Source organism: Peromyscus eremicus, chromosome 7 (assembly GCF_949786415.1).
Source record: "Peromyscus eremicus chromosome 7, PerEre_H2_v1, whole genome shotgun sequence".
Lineage (NCBI taxonomy): Eukaryota > Metazoa > Chordata > Mammalia > Rodentia > Cricetidae > Peromyscus > Peromyscus eremicus.
Genome location: NC_081422.1, coordinates 99,604,165 through 99,622,752, shown reverse-complemented (window position 1 = coordinate 99,622,752; position 18,588 = coordinate 99,604,165). Strand labels below are relative to the sequence as shown.

General features: G+C 42.5%; 1 protein-coding gene across 6 annotated transcripts in view; it reads left to right on the top strand.

The window, feature by feature from the left end:
- Nek11 (NIMA related kinase 11) overlaps positions 1–18,588 on the top strand; it is a 266,743-nt gene that overhangs the window by 107,725 nt on the left and 140,430 nt on the right. For all 6 annotated transcript variants that reach the window (XR_009380324.1, XR_009380323.1, XM_059268513.1 and 3 more), the window contains 5 exons: positions 293–442; positions 550–628; positions 2,273–2,358; positions 5,758–5,851; positions 12,291–12,405. Coding sequence is in view for 4 of the 6 variants with exons in the window: in XM_059268513.1 (XP_059124496.1) it covers positions 293–442; positions 550–628; positions 2,273–2,358; positions 5,758–5,851; positions 12,291–12,405 (524 nt within the window). In the remaining 2 variants the exon portion in view is untranslated. The remainder of the gene's footprint in view (positions 1–292; positions 443–549; positions 629–2,272; positions 2,359–5,757; positions 5,852–12,290; positions 12,406–18,588) is intronic.

Here is an 18,588-nt window from a genome sequence, read left to right as displayed (position 1 = left end):
CCTGTGTGTGTGTGTGTGTGTGTGTGTGTGTGTGTATGTGTATGTGTGTGTGTGTGTCCCTGTCTATTTGTCTGTCTGTCTTTTGGATCTAGGTTTTTCTTGGCAAATATGTTGTCTGTAAACAAACTCAAATGGATGTTGGTGCATTGTAACTAATGCCCCAGTATCTCTGAGGTATTTATTTATTTATTTATTTATTTGTTTGTTTGTTTATTTATTTATTTATTATGATGGACACATTTTACATGGGACATTTGTTCTTTGTTTAAATGTTTTGATTTTTTGTCTACAGGTCACTGGCATGCATTTTATATGAGATGTGTTGCATGGATCATGCATTTGCTGGTTCCAGTTTCTTGTCTGTAGTTTTAAATATTGTTGAAGGCAACACACCTTCACTCCCCGAGAGATACCCACGAGAACTAAACACCATCATGGAATGGTATGGAAGAGAGTCTGAAAAAGACCATTTGAAGTTTCGTTCCTATGTTTAAAATGAACTTAGGTTTTTATTCATTTGAAAAATAATTTTCTTTTTTAATATTACAGCATGTTGAACAAGAATCCTTCATTGAGACCATCTGCTGTAGAAGTTTTAAAAGTCCCTTACATTGACGAGCAGCTTCAGGTACTGGAAATTTGAGTGCTATCACGGCTAACATTCTGTGCCCTGAGGTTTTGCTGTAGGACTGAGATGTGGTTAAGAATCAGCCAGAAAGGAGGAAAGCAAGATTTAAGTGAAGCCAAGAGGAACACTAGGAAAATCTCTTTGCAAAGGAGGCTACACAAACTGGTTACCTGATGCCACCAGACATGGGAAGTCAGAGCTTTAATTTTCTGCCTAAAACCCTTATTATCCACCCAATGTCTCTGAGATTGGCAAATCTCACCTGAACACTTTGAACTCCGTCCCTGTTGGTACAAGAATGTACTCTAATAGTACGGAAATCTGGGATTTTCACTGAGCTGTTATTGTTCCCTCCTTTAGGACATGACTTAGCATATTTAGTTGGCTCGGTGTTTCTTTTCTTTTTCTTTGCATTAGAGAGCTTGATTAGACAGAGGACCTGCCTGGGGTGTAAGAAGCAAACTGTCCTCTCCAAGGCTTTTATTTTTTTAATGAACTTCTCAGGCTTTAGCTAACCCCTCAGCAACTCTAGCAGGAACCACCAGGTCACTGTCTTGTTAACAAGTGCCTGCTTTTCACCAGTGGACGAAGATCTAAATCCAGAGGATGGAAAGACAGGAATGAGGTGTGCTCAGCCAGGAGGCACAGTGTCTCACCTCGGGGAGACTGGAGGGAGAGGACCAGGCATGGCCGGTTCTGCTGAACTTTGACTGCTGTAGTAAGAGTTCAGTAGCCAAAGGTAGGAAACATGAAAATTCTAGCAAGAACAAAGAGGAAAGGAGACTGGTGCTGGAAAAAAAGAATAAGAGAGAGAGAAGGGCTCCTTGGTAGTCAGAAGAGTAATGCCATCTTAACACTGGGAGGAGGCAGCCATGGAAGCAGTCTAGGAAGGAGGCTTGAAGAGGCTCAGATGCCTCGGAACTAGAGTTACAGACATTTACGATGTGCCATGTGGGTGCAGAAAAACAAACCAGTGCTCTGGAAGGGCAGCCAGTGCTCTGAACTGCCGAGCCATCTCTCAAGGTCTGCAGTATCTCAAAATCAATATCTCCTTGATAGCAAAATAGAAAAATTTAAAGACAAACTCTGACAAGGCCAGGATTAGTAAGATGCAAGCGGAGTGTAGTTGCTCAGGTGCAGGGTTGGATCTTGTCTGTTAATGTTTGGAATTACATTCTTCATGGGTTTGGGCATTGATTTTGATTTTACAGATGATGCTGTGTATTAAGGAAGCATGTCCCCTGCTTGCTGAGGTCTGGGTTACACCCTTAGCTAAGGGTCTCATTTGCCTAATGTCCATTTTGTCGGGGGTGGGGTGGACATTGTCTACTAAAGGCTGAGGGATGGGTGTTCCTAGAGCGGAGGGAAGGCCTGTTGGTGGTGGGGAATGAGTGATGAGGGAGAAACAGAGCAAGGTGAAGTTAGAGAGGAAGGCAGGAGCTACTTCTGGGGAATCTTCTCACGCAACCTGATATAATCTTATTTAATCCTTTGAAGAGAGAAGAACCAGCTACTGTGAGTTTTATCTTAAAGTGCTTTGCCATGGTCAGGAAGAGTGCCAGTCAGAAAGGCGCATGGCACCTTCCCGCCCTTGCAATTGCTGACAAGGACCTTTAAGATCACAGTGGATTTCTTTTATTTCAGCACCTGATGTATAAATATTCAGAAATGACGCTGGAAGACAAGAACTCGGTTTGTCAGAAGGATGCTGTTCATACAATTAATGCCATGTAAGTAATTGCTTTGTTTTTTAAAAGCAAAGCATCCCGTGGAAATGCTAAGTGCATTGGTCTTTAAAAATCTATTAGCGCTAAGCTGACTACGTGGGGCATCCTCAATTTCACTTAAGTCTTGCCAAGAAATTAAGAAGCTTCGGTAATGTGGCATTCCAAAACCATCTGCCCCAGGTGGTAGCAGGCTGAAATCCTGAGCGTCTAAACTTCTGCACAGCTCACAGATCTGCAGGGCTGCACAGCAGTTGATATGAGTGCATAGAGAAATGAGTATCTCAGACATTTAGGAATGTTTATGCTAATGAGCCTTTAATCAGAAACCTAAATGGCTTCATATAGTGTTTGTTTAACTGACAGAGTATGTATCTACCGAAAGAAAGTGTTGTAGGCATTTGGGGGAAAAAAAAGCCAAAATTCACTTTCTTCACATATTATACACCCTCTTAAAAAAAAAGATAAGAGAAAGTGCATTTCCAAAAGAATAACAATAATCTCTTTTTTTCTCATTCAAGAAATGATTTTGCTTTGACTTGTAAAAGCCCAAATGGTGGGAAGCTCCAGAACAGCACTGTCCACCTGTGTAACAGTGAACTGCATACGCCAGGGGACCTTGCTTCTTAAAGACTGAATCTATGACTTGTTGATGGGATGCTATTTAATTTTATAAGGACCCAAAGACAATGGTTCTAGCTCTCCAGTGCTGTGCAGAGCAGTGGTGTGAGAACAGGAACTCCCAGGCTGACCTTCAAGCCAAATAGCCAGGAATTCTCTTGCTCTCTGCTGACACGCCCCAGTGTAGACACTGTCCTCTGACACACCCCAGTGTAGATACTGTCCTCTGACACACCCCAGTGTAGATACTGTCCTCTGACACACCCCAGTGAGACACTCTCTTCTGACACACCCCAGTGAGACACTGTCCTCTGACACACCCCAGTGAGACACTGTCCTCTGACACACCCCAGTGAGACACTGTCCTCTGACACACCCCAGTGTAGACACTGTCCTCTGACACACCCCAGTGAGACACTCTCCTCTGACACACCCCAGTGCAGACACTCTCCTCTGACACACCCCAGTGCAGACACTCTCCTCTGACACACCCCAGTGAGACACTCTCCTCTGACACACCCCAGTGCAGACACTCTCTTCTGACACACACCCCAGTAGTTTCTCGACTGTGTCTTATTTGATTTCCCAGCCTCACATTCAACCTAAACAAATGGGCACCTGGAAGAGATCCCTTGCGGTAAATTTATAGACATGGTTCTAATATGATTATTTTCTTGTGTTGATACCCATTCTTTCAAGCAAGTCTAAGTTTTATTTTTGTTTATTAGAAATGTGAGAGTAGAGGTTATCATATCTGTAAAATTGTAAGTTAGTGTAGCTATCACTTTGCATAGTAGTTGTGGTACAGTTGCCTGTCACACTTTACAATCAATGGTGTGCTGGAATTCAGTTGTCTGGAGGGCATTTCACACTATAAAATATTGATTCCAACTAGTCCCCTTTAAGATCTGTGACTATGTTTCAGGGGGGAGTCCATTGAGTCATAAAACAAAGGGGTACATATTCCTGAAAATTGTCCCTTCCTGGGACACTCTGGTCTGTGTAATATTTAATTTCTCACAGTATTTCTTAAGGAAGACGCTGAGGGCAAAGATCCTTCTGAAGTATTTGTCCCTAACAAAGTCAGGAATGGGAGGAGAGGTCACTGAGAATGGAGCCACAGGTCTCACCATCCTTGTTTAGTGTAAGCAGTTTCTGCAACTGAACAAAAAGAGATTCTTCAGTAAATGAAGGATCCCCCTAGTAGGTGCTACTGTTCTCTTTTATAGTTATACAGAGACTCCATCACCTCCAAAAGACATGCAGAGTATAACCTTGGAGCTAGGCTTTGAGCCCAAGGAGTGTTATTAACCTTCACCATTACCCACTGGACCATACTACCATAAAATACCTATTAGAGTTAGCCCAGAATATAAGCCGTTCAAGAAAATACAGTTGTTATAATACCACCGTTGAACACTGTGCATACATTATCTTATGTGACACTCACTGTAGCCCACTTTTTACAGAGGAGGAAACCTGGATTCACTTTCTGGCCCTTAGCTACAGAAAGAATGGGTGTTGGAGGTAGAATTCGCCGCTTTTCCAAAGACCGTGACCTAACAATACACGTAGATGAGTTACTCTGGTGGCCTATTTACTCTCTGACGGCCAAGATCCCAATTTGTCTTACATTATAAAAACCAGCCATAGGCAATGAAATGAGCAGAAATTTGGAAAGTACACAATTTGCTTTTAAGCAGAAATCTAATTTGAAAAATAACGCTGATTAACTCCAGTCCTTGTTGGCTCATTACCCACTCGGAGTTTATTAGATTTTCCTGGCCTGCCTCGAGACGCTGTTGCTCTCTCCATAGAGCAATGATACTTCTGTAAAATATTTGTTTAATTTTTTTTTCTGAGCATGTTTGGTATGAGTTGCATGTTGGGGAATGTTTATTACTTATAGGCAGAGAAAGATTCACCTACAGACTCTGCAAGCCCTGTCTGAAGTGCAGAAAATGACTCTGAGAGAAAGGATGCGGCTGAAGAAGCCGCAGGCAGCTGATGAGAAAGCCAGGATGCTGGAGTGAGCTGCCTTTCCTGGGGCTGCCCTGTGCCCTGCTCTGCCTAACAGTGCTGTCAAAGACCTCACTCGAGGAAGGCAAAAACCAGAACCAAAGCACATATGATCACTTGTTTATTCACTCACCTGTTCCCCCAAACAAGATCACTGAGCCATAGATTGGATGTCAGGGGCTATTTACATCAGGTTTTCAGTCCTGTGCGAAGCAAAGATGGAAAGGTAGGGAGGTTACCAGTGACGAAAATGTGCTCAGGCTCTAAATGAAACCTCATTGCTGCTGATACTTGGACCTATCCCATCAAGGAGCTGAACAGACAGCTTAATATTTGACTCTGTATTAGTTACTTTTCCCACTGCTGTGATAAAGTACCCTTATTTCCACTTCCCTTCCACCGCAGTGCTCACATACTCCTTGATATGTAGTCCACTGTTCTTGTTCATGGGCTCGCTCATCAACATTGGGGTAGCAGCATCTTCACAGTCAGGATGCTCAGGGGTGAGTGTTATCTTCTCATGATATCCCAGGAGTTCCAGAGTTGACTAAGGAGCCATAGTTTCCTTGTGTTTGCTTTGAAAGAAGATCACTTAAATTTACAAAGAGAATAATTTGAGGGTCTGCACCATGAGGGACAGACATGATGGCCTGGCTTCCTGATAACCTGGTCTGCCGTTAAAACAGGGATTGTGCTTATTTGTATACTATAGATATGAACTAAGCAATTTGTATTGATTTTTATACATTCACATTAAATTTACAGAAAGATCGTGGAAGAAAAATATAAAGAAAATAACAAATGGATGCAGGAATCGAGATTCCAGAATTTTGAACATCCAAGCGTCAATGTGCTCCATGTAAGCACCCCTGTTTCATGTTTACATGGAGTGTTTCCTTGCTTTGGGTCCCTCAGATTCATCAGGCTAAACGTGTAGGAAAAAAGTAGAAAATAAAACACTCAGAACAACTTAGCCCAACTCCAGGCAGGGTTCTACAAGCGAGCCAACAGCTCATGGCAACCCTGATTCAAAGCAGCTCACATCTGGAAGTGGACCAGTTGATTCAGCCATCACATATGGAGTGGCTGCTGTTTACAAGATAACTGAATTGTCACCGAATGCAGAGATTATGGTTAAGATTATTAATTAATAGATTAATTAAATGTACACATATCTGATTTTCACTTCTATCCTTTGTGTTTTGCCACTCTAGTCTGTCAATCTCTTTTTGTCTTTTTATTTTTTAAATAAATAATAATCCATATCATCATGCACTGTGATAATAACTTCACTCAAACTGAAGAACTACCACAGATATCTGATAATGAATAAATAGCAGGACCCCTCCTTCTGTTCTTCTGTATTTGAAATCTCTGAGTGGCAAATACTATTTTCACCCATGGTTGAGAATATCTCTCTGGGCCTTGGTAGTAGGATCTGATACCAAGGTAGTCTATGTGAGGGGTCATTTGGGGCAGTTGACATCTACATCAACCTCATACCTCTTCTGATAAAAGCACATTGGGGTAGAAAATGTTTACAATGTTCATCCAGAGGAGATCTCTGCATCTGAGATCCTTTCCTTGAACAGAGCGAGAGAACCAAGCCTTGATACTGTCGAACAAGGCCCTGAACCTCAGTGTTGCCATTCTGTGACTTAGCTTAGTCACTACAGGCTTGCAAACCCTGGGCCATGCAGAAGCCTGAGCAAATCTTTCTCTTAGAAGAGCAAGGCCTAGGAACACTTGTTTTCTGTCCCTCTTGTTCTGAGCAAGACAAGGCTCATCTATCTTCCTCAAGTGCTTAGAAGATCAGATTATCCAAAGTTGGATCCCACAGTAGATCTAGTCTTCTCTATGACCTTATGGGTCTCTTAAGGGTTCTGCTTAGTGAGCTTGTCAACAGACACTTAGGAGTGCTGGTGATAAGTACTCAATTCTACCCTGTGTTCCACCTTTCTGGTACCCCCATTTTTAGTGAAGCCATTTGTGGCATCTGCTACTTGGTCTCAGAGACTTGGGAAACTATGAGAGAGGTCTTTCCTGCTCATGGACACTGACAAGTAGAGAATTGCTGGCTGAAAGGACATGGAGTCAGCAAGAGGATCAGGTCTCAACCAAGAAAAAAGTCTTCATGCCACCAGTATGGAATAACTCATGCCCTCAGGAAAACTGGGTGCCTCACTTCAGCACCCAGACACTCCTAGCACTGTGAAGGTGGCCTATGACAGTAGGTCTTTGTCCCTGCCTATGCTTTGTCCATTCAAGACTGAAAACCAAGCATTCTCAAAGATCTAGACAAGGAAGCTGACAGGATTATGAAGGTTCTGTGTTTGTGAATGTGTGTTAACTCTTTGTTCAGTCACCAAAATAAACTGGGGTGTTTATTTCTGGAATTCCAGGAACCCTTGAGATCAGAGAGATTTCTTTGCTAAGACTGGAGCTTGAGAACTAGATATGGTCTTTTTTTTGTAGTATGAAGCCTAAGTGACCTCCCTCCCTCCTCCTTCCTTTCCTTCTTTCCTCTCTCCCTTTCTTCTTTCCTTCCTTCCAGACAGGGTCTTACTGTGTGGCCCAGACTGGCCTTAAACTCACGAACCTCCTGCCTCAGCCTCTCAAATGCTGAGATTATAGGCATGTAAAGCCACACCAAGCTCTGCTTTTGTTTTGAAGTTATCATATGGCCAATAAAAAGTAAGGTCTTATGTATTAGTAGCTGATAATCTATGTTACCTCTTTACTTTTCTTCTTTGACCCTTTAAGATAATCATCTTTGTGTCAGATGTAATTATTACCAGTAGTGTGAGCGAGCAAGCATGCTGTATGACACATGGAGTTGTTGAACAATTGTGAAAGCCAAAGCCTTTGGGGAACCTCTGCAAACTGGGGTATTAGGGTAATAAAGATAACCTCAAGACTACATGCCAGGCAGAGCCTGACAAGATTTTGTTATCCATATGTTATCACACATGGAGCCAGAGAAATGGTCTTTATTTTGGCCCAGCTCAGATTAAGAAAGAGTTTTTTGTTTGTTTGTTTTGTATTATGTATGTTTTTGTATCTTGATGCTGGGACAAAGTGCCTGACAAAAGCGACGTAAGAAAGGGGTTTGCTGTGAGGAGAGTTTTGGGAACTCATAATTAGAAAGGACAGTCCACAGTGGCCGAGAAGTTGTGATGGCGAGGACATTGTATCTGCACTCAGGAAGCAGGAAGAGATGAATGCCATTACCCCGCTGGCTCCCTCCTTCCTTTCAGCCTAGGACCCCAGCCAGCCAGCGGGCTGATGCTGCCCACATTCAGAGTAGGTCATCTTCTCCAGTTCAGCTTTTCTGCAAACACTTGCACAGACAAACCTGGAGATGAGTTTCCATGGTGATTCTAAATCTTGTCCAGTGGACAAGTAAGATTGACCATTATGCTTTCCTTCCTCTCAGCAAGGGGTGTGTGTGTGTGTGTGTGTGTGTGTGTGTGTGTGTGTGTGTGTGTGGGCGCGTGCAATCCTGTCCTGGCTAAAGATTTGGGTTCATTCTTTGAGTTTTCCGAGGTTTAGTACCCACTGTCTCTGGTCCTGAACTTTTCAGAAATGTTTCCTAAGTTTGTATATGAATAGGAGCATTGTTAGCATGGCCACATAAGAACAACATGTGATCCATTGTTTCCTGAGTTTGTATGTGGATAGGAGCATTGTTAGCGTGGCCGCATAAGAACAACAGGTGATCCATTGTTTCCTGAGTTTGTATGTGGATAGGAGCATTGTTAGCGTGGCCGCATAAGAACAACAGGTGATCCATTGTTTCCTGAGTTTGTATGTGGATAGGAGCATTGTTAGCGTGGCCACATAAGAACAACAGGTGATCCATTGTTAGCGCCCTTCTGTCTTTCAGAGGCCACTTTGTCTTCAGAAAAAGCTCTGACCTCTTATGTCCACAACCAGCTGTCTCTCTTCTAAATTCTGTGGCTTATCTAAATTCTGTGACTCAAATTCTGTGGCTTGTGGGACACTTCTCAATCTTCAGATGTGCCAGAGTATCCTGTATCTCTTGCTTCTGATTCTGTTGGTGTGGGGCAGGGCCTGGGCCATCAGATTTCTAGTAAGCTTCCCTTTGCTTCTGATGTTGCTGACCAAGAATTACATCCCATTAACCAGGGGCAGAAAGGGGGGCTCCTGAACATGACCATCCCCCTCTAGATGAAGGAAGAGCTTAAAATGACACCAATGAACAGATCTCTTATCTTTTTAGAGGAAAAAAAATCATTTAATGGGAATGGAAGAAAAGGAGGTGTGACCTGAGGGGAAGGCTTTCTTGTTCACCCCAGGAGGAGGAGGGAGAGGGGCAGCCAGGCAGGTTTAATCATACTCAGAGGCACAAGAGGGGCAGCCAGGCAGGTTTAATCATACTCAGAGGCACAAGAGGGAGACGGGCTTAATGATATTCACAGAACAAAGGAAGAAGCTAAACACTTTGCAGAGGCCTGAAGGGTTTTCATCATCCCAGGGAAAGGCATTGTTGAGCTAAAAAAGATGAAATAAAATATGACAGAAACTGGATTAATCAGATGCAGGAGATTGAAGGAAAATTCGATAAAGGAAAAATGCACCTGTCTTTGTATTTCCTTGCCCCCTCTTCTCCACACATTGATGGCTTCATTTCTTCCTAATCTCATTGAAGCTCTGCTCTCAAATCCTTCTTCTTTCTCTCTTGCCAGGCTGGAACAAACTCTTCTGTGCTTCATTGTGGAAAGTGTGTTTGTTGGACGTTCATGTGTGAGAATGCATGTGAAGAACAGAGGTGGATACTGGGCTCCCTCTCTATTCCTCTCTACCTTATTTTGTGAGATAATAATGTCTTTCACTCAATCTAGAGCTCATTAACCATGCTATGCCCTGGCGAACTTACTGTCTCTACCTCTTCAGCTCTGGGATTAACATCTGCCTCTTTTTTTTTTTTTTTTTATAAATAGATGCTGGGGATCTGAATTCAGGTCCTCATGCAAGCACTTAGCCAGCTGAGCCATGTCTCCAGAACCCCCTTCATGTATTTCAGAAGAAGTTGTAGGAGGGAGAGTTTTGAGAGTGAATGGAGCCAGTTTGTCATATGTTATGAAAATTCCTTGAGGGATTTAGGAGAGTGGCTTGATTTGTTCTTAGACTTTAATTGACAGTGTCTTTATTTTGGCAGGCATTTTCTGCTTGGCTGAGTTTGGGTTTTGAAATCTTGAAGCACAGTTGAGTGTGGAATCATGTTTGACTCCATTTCTTAAGAGGATGGTAGCTTAAAAAAACCAACCAACCAACACAATACAGAAGGCAAGCCCAGGCTGTCCTTTTTCCTGTGGCATGTCCAGCTGTGCTGGTGCTGGGCTGCTGTGAAAGTACCCAGCAGACCAGGACTCCAGTGTGTGCTGGGAACAGGAGTCAAAGATCAGACCAGTGCTTCCCTTTCTAAGAGAGGCAGCTACAGCAGCCCTGTCCTCTTCAAAGAGAACCTCAGTGAGTCACAGTCATTTGAGAGTCCGAGAGCTTCTTTTCAAGTGCCTTCTGAAGCCCATGCAGCGATGGTCTTTGGGTTCTCCGTGTACCATCAGCGACCCTGTGCAATCTGATCCAGCTGGACCTCCTTAAACAGTTATCACAGTACAGAAAGCAGACTCCTTAGCAATACTTCCTGAGTGCATTCTCACAAATGCCTTGCTGTGGTGGGGCATGGCTTCATTTGACTTTCTCATTTAATACTTCTTTAGACTTTCCCTTTAATTTCTTTCTTTTTTTAAAAAAAAAATATTTTTGGTTTTTCAAGACAGGGTTTCTGTGTAGCTTTGGAGCCTGTTCTGGAACTCACTCTGTAGACCAGGTTGGCCTTGAATTCAGAGACCTGCTTGCCTCTGCCTCCCAAGTGCTGAGATTAAAGGCATGTGCCGCCACCACCTGGCTTTAATTTCTTTCTTAACAAAAGGCTTTCTTGGAATAGTTACCACCATGAAAGCTGCTTATCAGAGGAAATAAGACAGTTCAGTATTAGATTTAGTTTGCAAACACACACACACATGTAAAAAAAAAAAATAAAAATGACCTTCCCATTAATATATTTGGGCACTTTACCTTTTATTTTCATTATTTAGTTACTTTTGTTTGGTTGAAGTAGCATCTCATGTTTCACAGCTCACTTCAAACTCACTGTTTAGTCCAGTGTGACTTAATGCTCCTGCCTCCACCTCTGTGGTGGTTTGAATGAGAGTGCTCCCCCCACCCCCAGGCTCATATATTTGAATGCTTTAGTCACCAGAGAGTGGAACAGTTTGAGAAAGATTAGAAGGATTAGTAGGTGTGGCCTTGCTGGAGTAGTAGTGACCTTATTGAAGGAACTGTGTCGCTGGGAGTGGACTTTGAGGTTTCAAAAGCCCATGCCAGGCCCATTCTCTTCTCTCTCTCTCTCTCTCTCTCTCTCTCTCTCTCTCTCTCTCTCTCTCTCTCTCTCTCTCTCTCTCTCTCTGCCTGCTGCCTGCAGATCAAGATGTAAAGCTCTCATTTACTGCTTCATTGTCTTGTCTGTCTGCTTCCTGCCATGATGATCATGGACTAACCCTCTAAAACTGTAAGCAAGCCCCTAATTAATTTAAAAAAATAAGAGTTGCCTTGGTCATGGTGTCTCTTCATGGTAATAGGGCAGTAACTAGACAGCTTCTCTAGCTAGAACTTTAGGCATGTGTCACCTCACCTGATTTATGTGGTGCTGGAAATTGAGAATAGGACTTCTTTTATTCCAGGGAAGCATTCTACCAACCAACACACATGTCCAACCTTACCTTTTATGTTTTTGAAGAGTGAATTCCTTCATCATTTCTTAGATATTTGTCTTTTAGGAAATTGAAATTTTTAGACTCTCAAGACTTGTAAATCCAGATGAGACCTGGAAGTCATCAAGTCAACACTTTTAGTTTTGAAATGAAACTGAGAATGGATGGGATAAGGATAAGTTAGGTGGGATACAGTGGGTGCACATTGGAGAGATACTTGCTTCTAGCTGCTGTTGGAGCCTATACTTGCCTGAGCCTTTGACTTGGCTCCCTGGGTATATTGTTTGGCTCGCCTAGCTCTGGCCTAGAAGTTGATTTCTACAGAGGCTAAATGCTTTGCCCAAGGTCACTGTCTGGTTCAGGACTGTTTCTCTTATGCCAAGTTACCAACCCAAAGTTTGAAAATGCTATCAGGCTTAAGGGAGAAGAATGTTGCCTCATTTGTGGCAAGGCCATTTCCTTCTGTCCACATCTCATGATTTGTTAATTCCCTTCCACAAGGAATTAGATGAACGGACTTCAGAGAACCTGCCTGAGCCTCATTCCCTTTCTTCCCTGGACCTCGATGAAGTTGAGCCAAGTTTAGATGACACCATAGTTGGCCTTGGACATTATGGTATGTGTTTGTGTCACCGGTCAGCAGCATGCTTATCTGGTCTCTGAGAGAAGCCCTGGGCATATGTGACTAGCTGCCATTGCTATTCAGAGTTGGGCTGTGATGCTCCATCCATCCTCTCTGTCTTCATGGCAATAGTGAAGATGAGTCAGAAACTCACTTCTGGTGAGAGACTTCTTCTGACTGGGTTAAACAATGCTGTCATTAACCTGAATAACAATTCCCCAAAGTTCTACTCCCTTCTTTCATGAATGACTCCCCTGCTCCTCTGGCACATTTAAATTGAAGGCATGAACCAACTTTGCAAGATCCACTATTCAGATGTGCAAAACTTGCTCAGAAAGTAAGAGTGTTCAGAGCTGTTACCCTGCTGGAGGTGCTGCATGCCATCTAGAGAGGAAGGCCTTGACTACCGGGCTTTCTGGGTCTTCCCTATCTTATCTATAGAACAGGAATAATGATCCCTCCTTTCATGACTATTATCAAGAGAAAATAAGATTGGGTATGGATGTTCTCTTAGCTTCGTGCCTAGCACAGTAAGAGCTGAAAAAAGAAGTGGTTACAGAAAGGTCATCCCACAGCACTTCCCCTTTTCTGTCTAATCAAAAAGGAAGGTAAGCCTTTTTGTTGAATATGTGTTGCTACTATTGGTTAATAAAGAAGTTGTTTTGGCCTACGGTAAGACAGGATAAGAGCCAGGTGGAAATCCAGGAGAGATACAGGGAGAAGAGGGTGGAGTCAGGGTAGACGTGATCCAGCTACCCAAGGAGCAGCAAGATGCCAGCAGACCGGTAATGCCACAGCCATGTGGCAACACATAGATGAATAGAAATGAATTAATTTAAGTTTTAATAGCTAGTTAGCAATAAGCCTGAGCCATTAACCAAACAGTTTGTAATTAAAAAAAAGAAGCAGTTACAACACTTTGAGGATCCTTTGAATGCAAGAGTCTCCTTGGTCTTGGTCACAGTATCCCTCTTGCCTAGAATAACACACCAGGGATATTATAGTCAGTACTTCTTGAATGAATGAATGTATTAATTAATGAGTAGATGAATTAGTGAATGAATGATACACTAGTTTAGACCCTTAAGAAACAAATGACAAGGCAAAACTAAAATGCATAACTTTTTTTTTTCAAAATACTTTCATGAAAGGAAAAAGCTAGGATAGTGGGGCAGAACCAGTAGGCCACAATCCAAATCTTATGCACATAAGAAGAGGGCATGCCCAGGGGAAGATGCCCAGAAGTCCGACCTAGGTCAGCTGTTGGGTGCCTGCCTAGTCTCGCTGTTGTAAGTTAGCAGCATTTGCCAGCAGGAGTGTTGGCTTCTGAGAGAATGGGGGATGGTTCCAAGCACAGCACTGAGTCACTCTGTCACTCGCTCTCCCTGTAGCTGTATCTGCCAGGCTTCTCCTTCTGGCACACAATAACAAGGTATGTCCTTAATGCCTGGGTTACAATGTTGTAAACTCTTTGGCGGTAGGGAAACTGGAGGCGGTACATGAAAACTCTTTTCACTAATTGAACAGTAAAGAAGTGAAGCTTGGGTTGTGTCTTCATCTCAGTCCAAGTTTGCACTTGAGGTCTCCTGAACTAGTAGAGTATGGGCCACCTCCTTCAGCTGTTCGGAGACTAGCACCTAAAGCTCTTTAAGCTACCAGCTGCTGAGTTCAAAGTGATGCTGTGGAGGCCATCGTACACTATTCATGATGACCAGGAAATGTTTCTATCAGGTGGATTTGTGATGTTTTTCCATTGTATTCTTTGTTTCCATTTGAGAAAAGTGGCGGGATCAAGTGTTGCAAGGGTTTTTCTTTCCATGAGTAGGAAGCTGAGAAAGTTAGATCTTGTGTAGCCGCTGATGTAGGTGAGGTAATGCTGGATGGCAGAGTCGTTGCTATGAATAGGGGCCCAGGATAGGATAATAAAGTGTCATCTGAGATAGAGAAGTCAGAGTCTGTTCTGATTTCAAAGAGGAAACAGCATCTTTAAATGTGTTTCTGAGAAGAGAAACCGAAGACATGAAGGCTGTTCTCAAGGATCAGGGAACTTCCTCCCATAGCAGCATCTCTTCAGTCTCTCCCAGGCTGCAATACACTTGTAAGAAACAGTCGAGTGTGGAGAGTGAATGAGACTTTCATAAGGCAGAGCCTTTGCTGTGGGTCCCTGTGCTAAGGCCATAGAAGCCGAATGACCCCTAAGCGAGCTCTGAGCACAGAGCTGCTGCTGTGGAGAGGGGAGGCCTCTTGTTTGCCTTGTTTCACTGTGGTAGACAACACACTGATTTATCAGCCCAACTGCAGCTAGTCAGCCCTACTCCCGAACCACCTCCTGCATGCTTAGTCTCCATCGCAAGCTATAAAATTCAACGTAGAACAAACACACACTAGCTTAAATGGGCCAGATGCCTTATAAAATACTTTGAACATTTCCTTTATTTTTCTATAAATTCATATTTTTATAAATAATATTTTCTCACAAACATTACATTAAAAACAAAAACTTAGAAGTATGTAACCCTATTAGAGTGGTAAGTGACTGAGGTTAAGATTATTGGTGAGCATATTAGGTAATTGTGAAATTTTGAAATAGAATAATTTGTTGATGAACCCTAAAGTGGTTAATTATTCTACTCAGGGTTCTTGGTTTTTTTGTTTGTTTGTTTTTTAATTCAACACCTAAAGGAACCATTATTTATTTGTCTAGCATGTACATATAAAATTATGCAGTCATTTTTAAAGCTCCTACCCCAATTATTTAATCAGTTTTTGATAATGAACTAAAAAATTCCCCTGGGAAGTGCAGCTTTAGCTGTAGAAAGGAAGACAGGATAAGATATTAGTTACATTTGATATGCATTTATTTGGATAGAGCTGATTTAATCTAGCTAGTCATGGATTACCATTATAATCAAATGAGAAAACACAGCTGGAATGCTAAGGAGTTTATCCCTATTTAATTCCTGATGACTTCTTGCACATTAATTTTTAATTTTTTTTTGAGATTTTAATTACATTTTCTTCTTCCCTTTCTTTGCTCCAAATCCTCATATATACTCTTCATCTTCTTGTTCTCTTTCAAATTCATGGTCTCTTTTTCTTTAATTGTTGGTGGTGGTGGTGGTGGAGTGTGTGTGTGTGTGTGTGTGTGTGTGTGTGTGTGTGTGTGTGTGTGTTTAAGCACACAATTACAACCTTCTCAGTCTGTATGTACTTATATGTTTTCAGAGCTGACCATTTGATATTGGATAAGCAGTTGGTGTGCTCTACCCTGGAGAACACTACTTCTCACTCTCAGCATTTCTTAGTTGCCCATATTTTTTGTCTAGGGTTGAGGCCTCAGCTTCATGAGCTTTCTCCCTTGCACACCTTCTAGAAATGTACACCCATGATGTCTCATCAACATGGCTGCCTAAACATGACCTGTATAACACAAAAAGCCATGCTAATGTGCCTGTTAATTTCTGCCAGGCTCTTCTCTGCATACTAGCCTTGTTTTTCTGCAACTAGCAGATGAATTTCAGAGCAGTGTTTCTTGAAAATTGGAATAGCCTGACTCATGAGCCTGGGCTCACCCAGGCAATCTTTTGATATATGGAGGCTGCCCATCTGCAGACTAACCTGTTTATTTCCTTTCCAGTCACTCCTTCAGCAGATCCCAACATGGTGCTGTACCTTCTGTAGGAAATCCTCATGCCCTTCCTCTTCTGAGAGTAAGAGGGGAGAAAGTCCTCTGCTTTGGTTTGAATGTCAAATATTCCCATAGGCTCATGTGTTCAGATACTTGGTCTCCAGCTGGTAGCTGGGTCCTGTAGGAGGTAGAACCTTGCTGGAGAAAGCGGGTCACTGGAGACAGGCAGGTTGTGGGTTTTTATAGACCAGTTCCACTTCCATCCACTCTGTGCTTCCTGACTGCACACACAATGTGTGTGTGTGTGTGTGTGTGTGTGTGTGTGTGTGTGTGTGTGTGTGTGTGTCTCGGGTTCCTGCTACCAGACCTTCCCTGCCATGCATTTTGAAAATGGTTTTTAAATGAATTTTAGATGCTCGTGGGGACCTTCACAAGACTGAACTCTGAAGAACATTAAATTTGTGAGGAATGACAGGACACATGGCTACATGGGCAAGAATAGTCCATTCTAGAGATTTACTGAGGTGTAGGAAGGTGTGGGGATGTAGAAGCCAGTGGAGTAAGGGCTACTTCATAGAGTTTGTTCAGGGTCATTGCAGCTCATTATAGCATCCAGTGGTCACAGCCATTTTCCGGCCACTTGTGGGAAGACAGGCCAAGTGACCCTTCCTATGGTTATAGTGCCTCACTATATAATCACTCAACCTGAGATTATCAAATGCGTTGCTGTATTTTGAGATGGGACATTTTTAATTCCTTCATGGGCTTCTTTATGACTCATGTATTATCTCTTTCTTTTAAATGTCCAAGTGGAAACCAGGTGATTTGAACTTAAGCACAATGTTTTCAGTATTTTATTTTTTTAAAAGACACTCTCTAGTGACTCAGCAATTCTGCTGCTAGTTGCTTGAGAGAAATGAAAACATAACTCCAAGAAGACGAAATGCAGATATCCTTAGTTTTACTCATAAGTGTTAGAAATACAAACAAGTCCTGCAGCCAGCAGCCAGGGAGGCATCCTTTAAAGTGTAAAGTAGCATCTCCCAAAACAGAAAATGTGGATAACTACAAAAAACAATATTCTAAGTGAAGACAACTCACATTAGAGAGTTTAGAAAGAAAGGCTCATTTTCATCAATGTCAAACCCCAAAGAAACAACTCTCCAAACGAAAAGGTTTCAATTTTGAGCAATACAAAATGATAATTTCAATCCATGACACCTGTGAAGACCAGGTTGGTCCCTGTGGTGTCCAAAGAAAAAGAAAATTTGATTCTTTTCCCCTTAGTTAAGACAGAGAAATCTATGTAGATTACAGAAGAAGAGCCCATTGTCAGTTGTGTTCAGGAAAGAGCTGACAGATGCTGGTAGGCAGGTGGCAGCATTCCTTTGATAAAGCTAACATGCAGGGCTTAGTGAGCAGTTCCCTCAACATGTTGCTAAGACAAAGGAGAATATGGTGGACTACCACAGCAGCTCCTGGAAAACTGCCTACAGCATGAACATTTCCCCCATGGCCTCTCAGCTCTGTATTAGATGGGTATGGCAGCAGAGTTTCATTGGTGTGCTCCATTTCTCATGGAGGTCTAGAACCAGCAGATGTCACTGGTGACAGTACTGAGCTACTAGATGCCTGGAGTCCGGGTGATGGAGATGGGAAATTGCCTTGAAAGGACACCGAGGAAACTTTTATGGTAATAGAAATGTATTCTAGCTAGGATTGGGTATTTTTCAAAACTCATCCAGCTCTATACTTGAAATGAGTACACTTTGTTATTGATAAAATAGACCTCAGTAAGATTAACTAATAGAAAAAAAACTGTTGGGATACATTGAGAAATAAAGGAAATGAGAAATCATCATATTAATTCTAGTGTCAGTGGAGTTGGGGGTCTTTGCAGGAGAAATGTCTATTTAGAGACAAGGTAGAGGTCCTTTGATGCCCTGTCTTCAGTCTCGCTGTTGGAGGGTTTGTATTGGAGTGATAGTCAGCCCTGTAGGCACATGTAAAAGGATCTAGTGCCCACTAAAGCAGCCCATATAGTTTTATGTCAATTTGATACAAGCTAAAGTCACCTGAGACGAGGGGATCATAATTAAGAAATTACTCCATAAGATTGGACTGTACGCAAGCCTGTAGGCCATTTTCTTAATTAGTGGTTAATGGAGGTGGGCTCTGCCCATTTTTTTTTTGTTTGTTTGTTTTCTGGTTTTTTGAGACAGTGTTTCTCTGTGTAGCTTTGGAGCCTTTCCTGGAACTCATTCTGTAGCCCAGGGTAGCCTTGAGCTCACAGAGATCCACCTGCTTCTTCCTCCTGAGTGCTGGATTAAAGGCATGCACCACCACTGCCCGGCTTGCCTCTGCTTCTTGAGTCTGGGGAGTATCTCAGATAAAATACTTTCATCTGGAGAAGGTCCTGGCCAGATGAGGCTAATGATGATAATTACAGAAAGGCCTGAAATTAGGGGTCTTGACTGTGTCTGTTGTTAGCACAGTTGGAGAAAGTTATACAAATACTTTAATTGTATAGGGGAAATAGTGTCCAATGA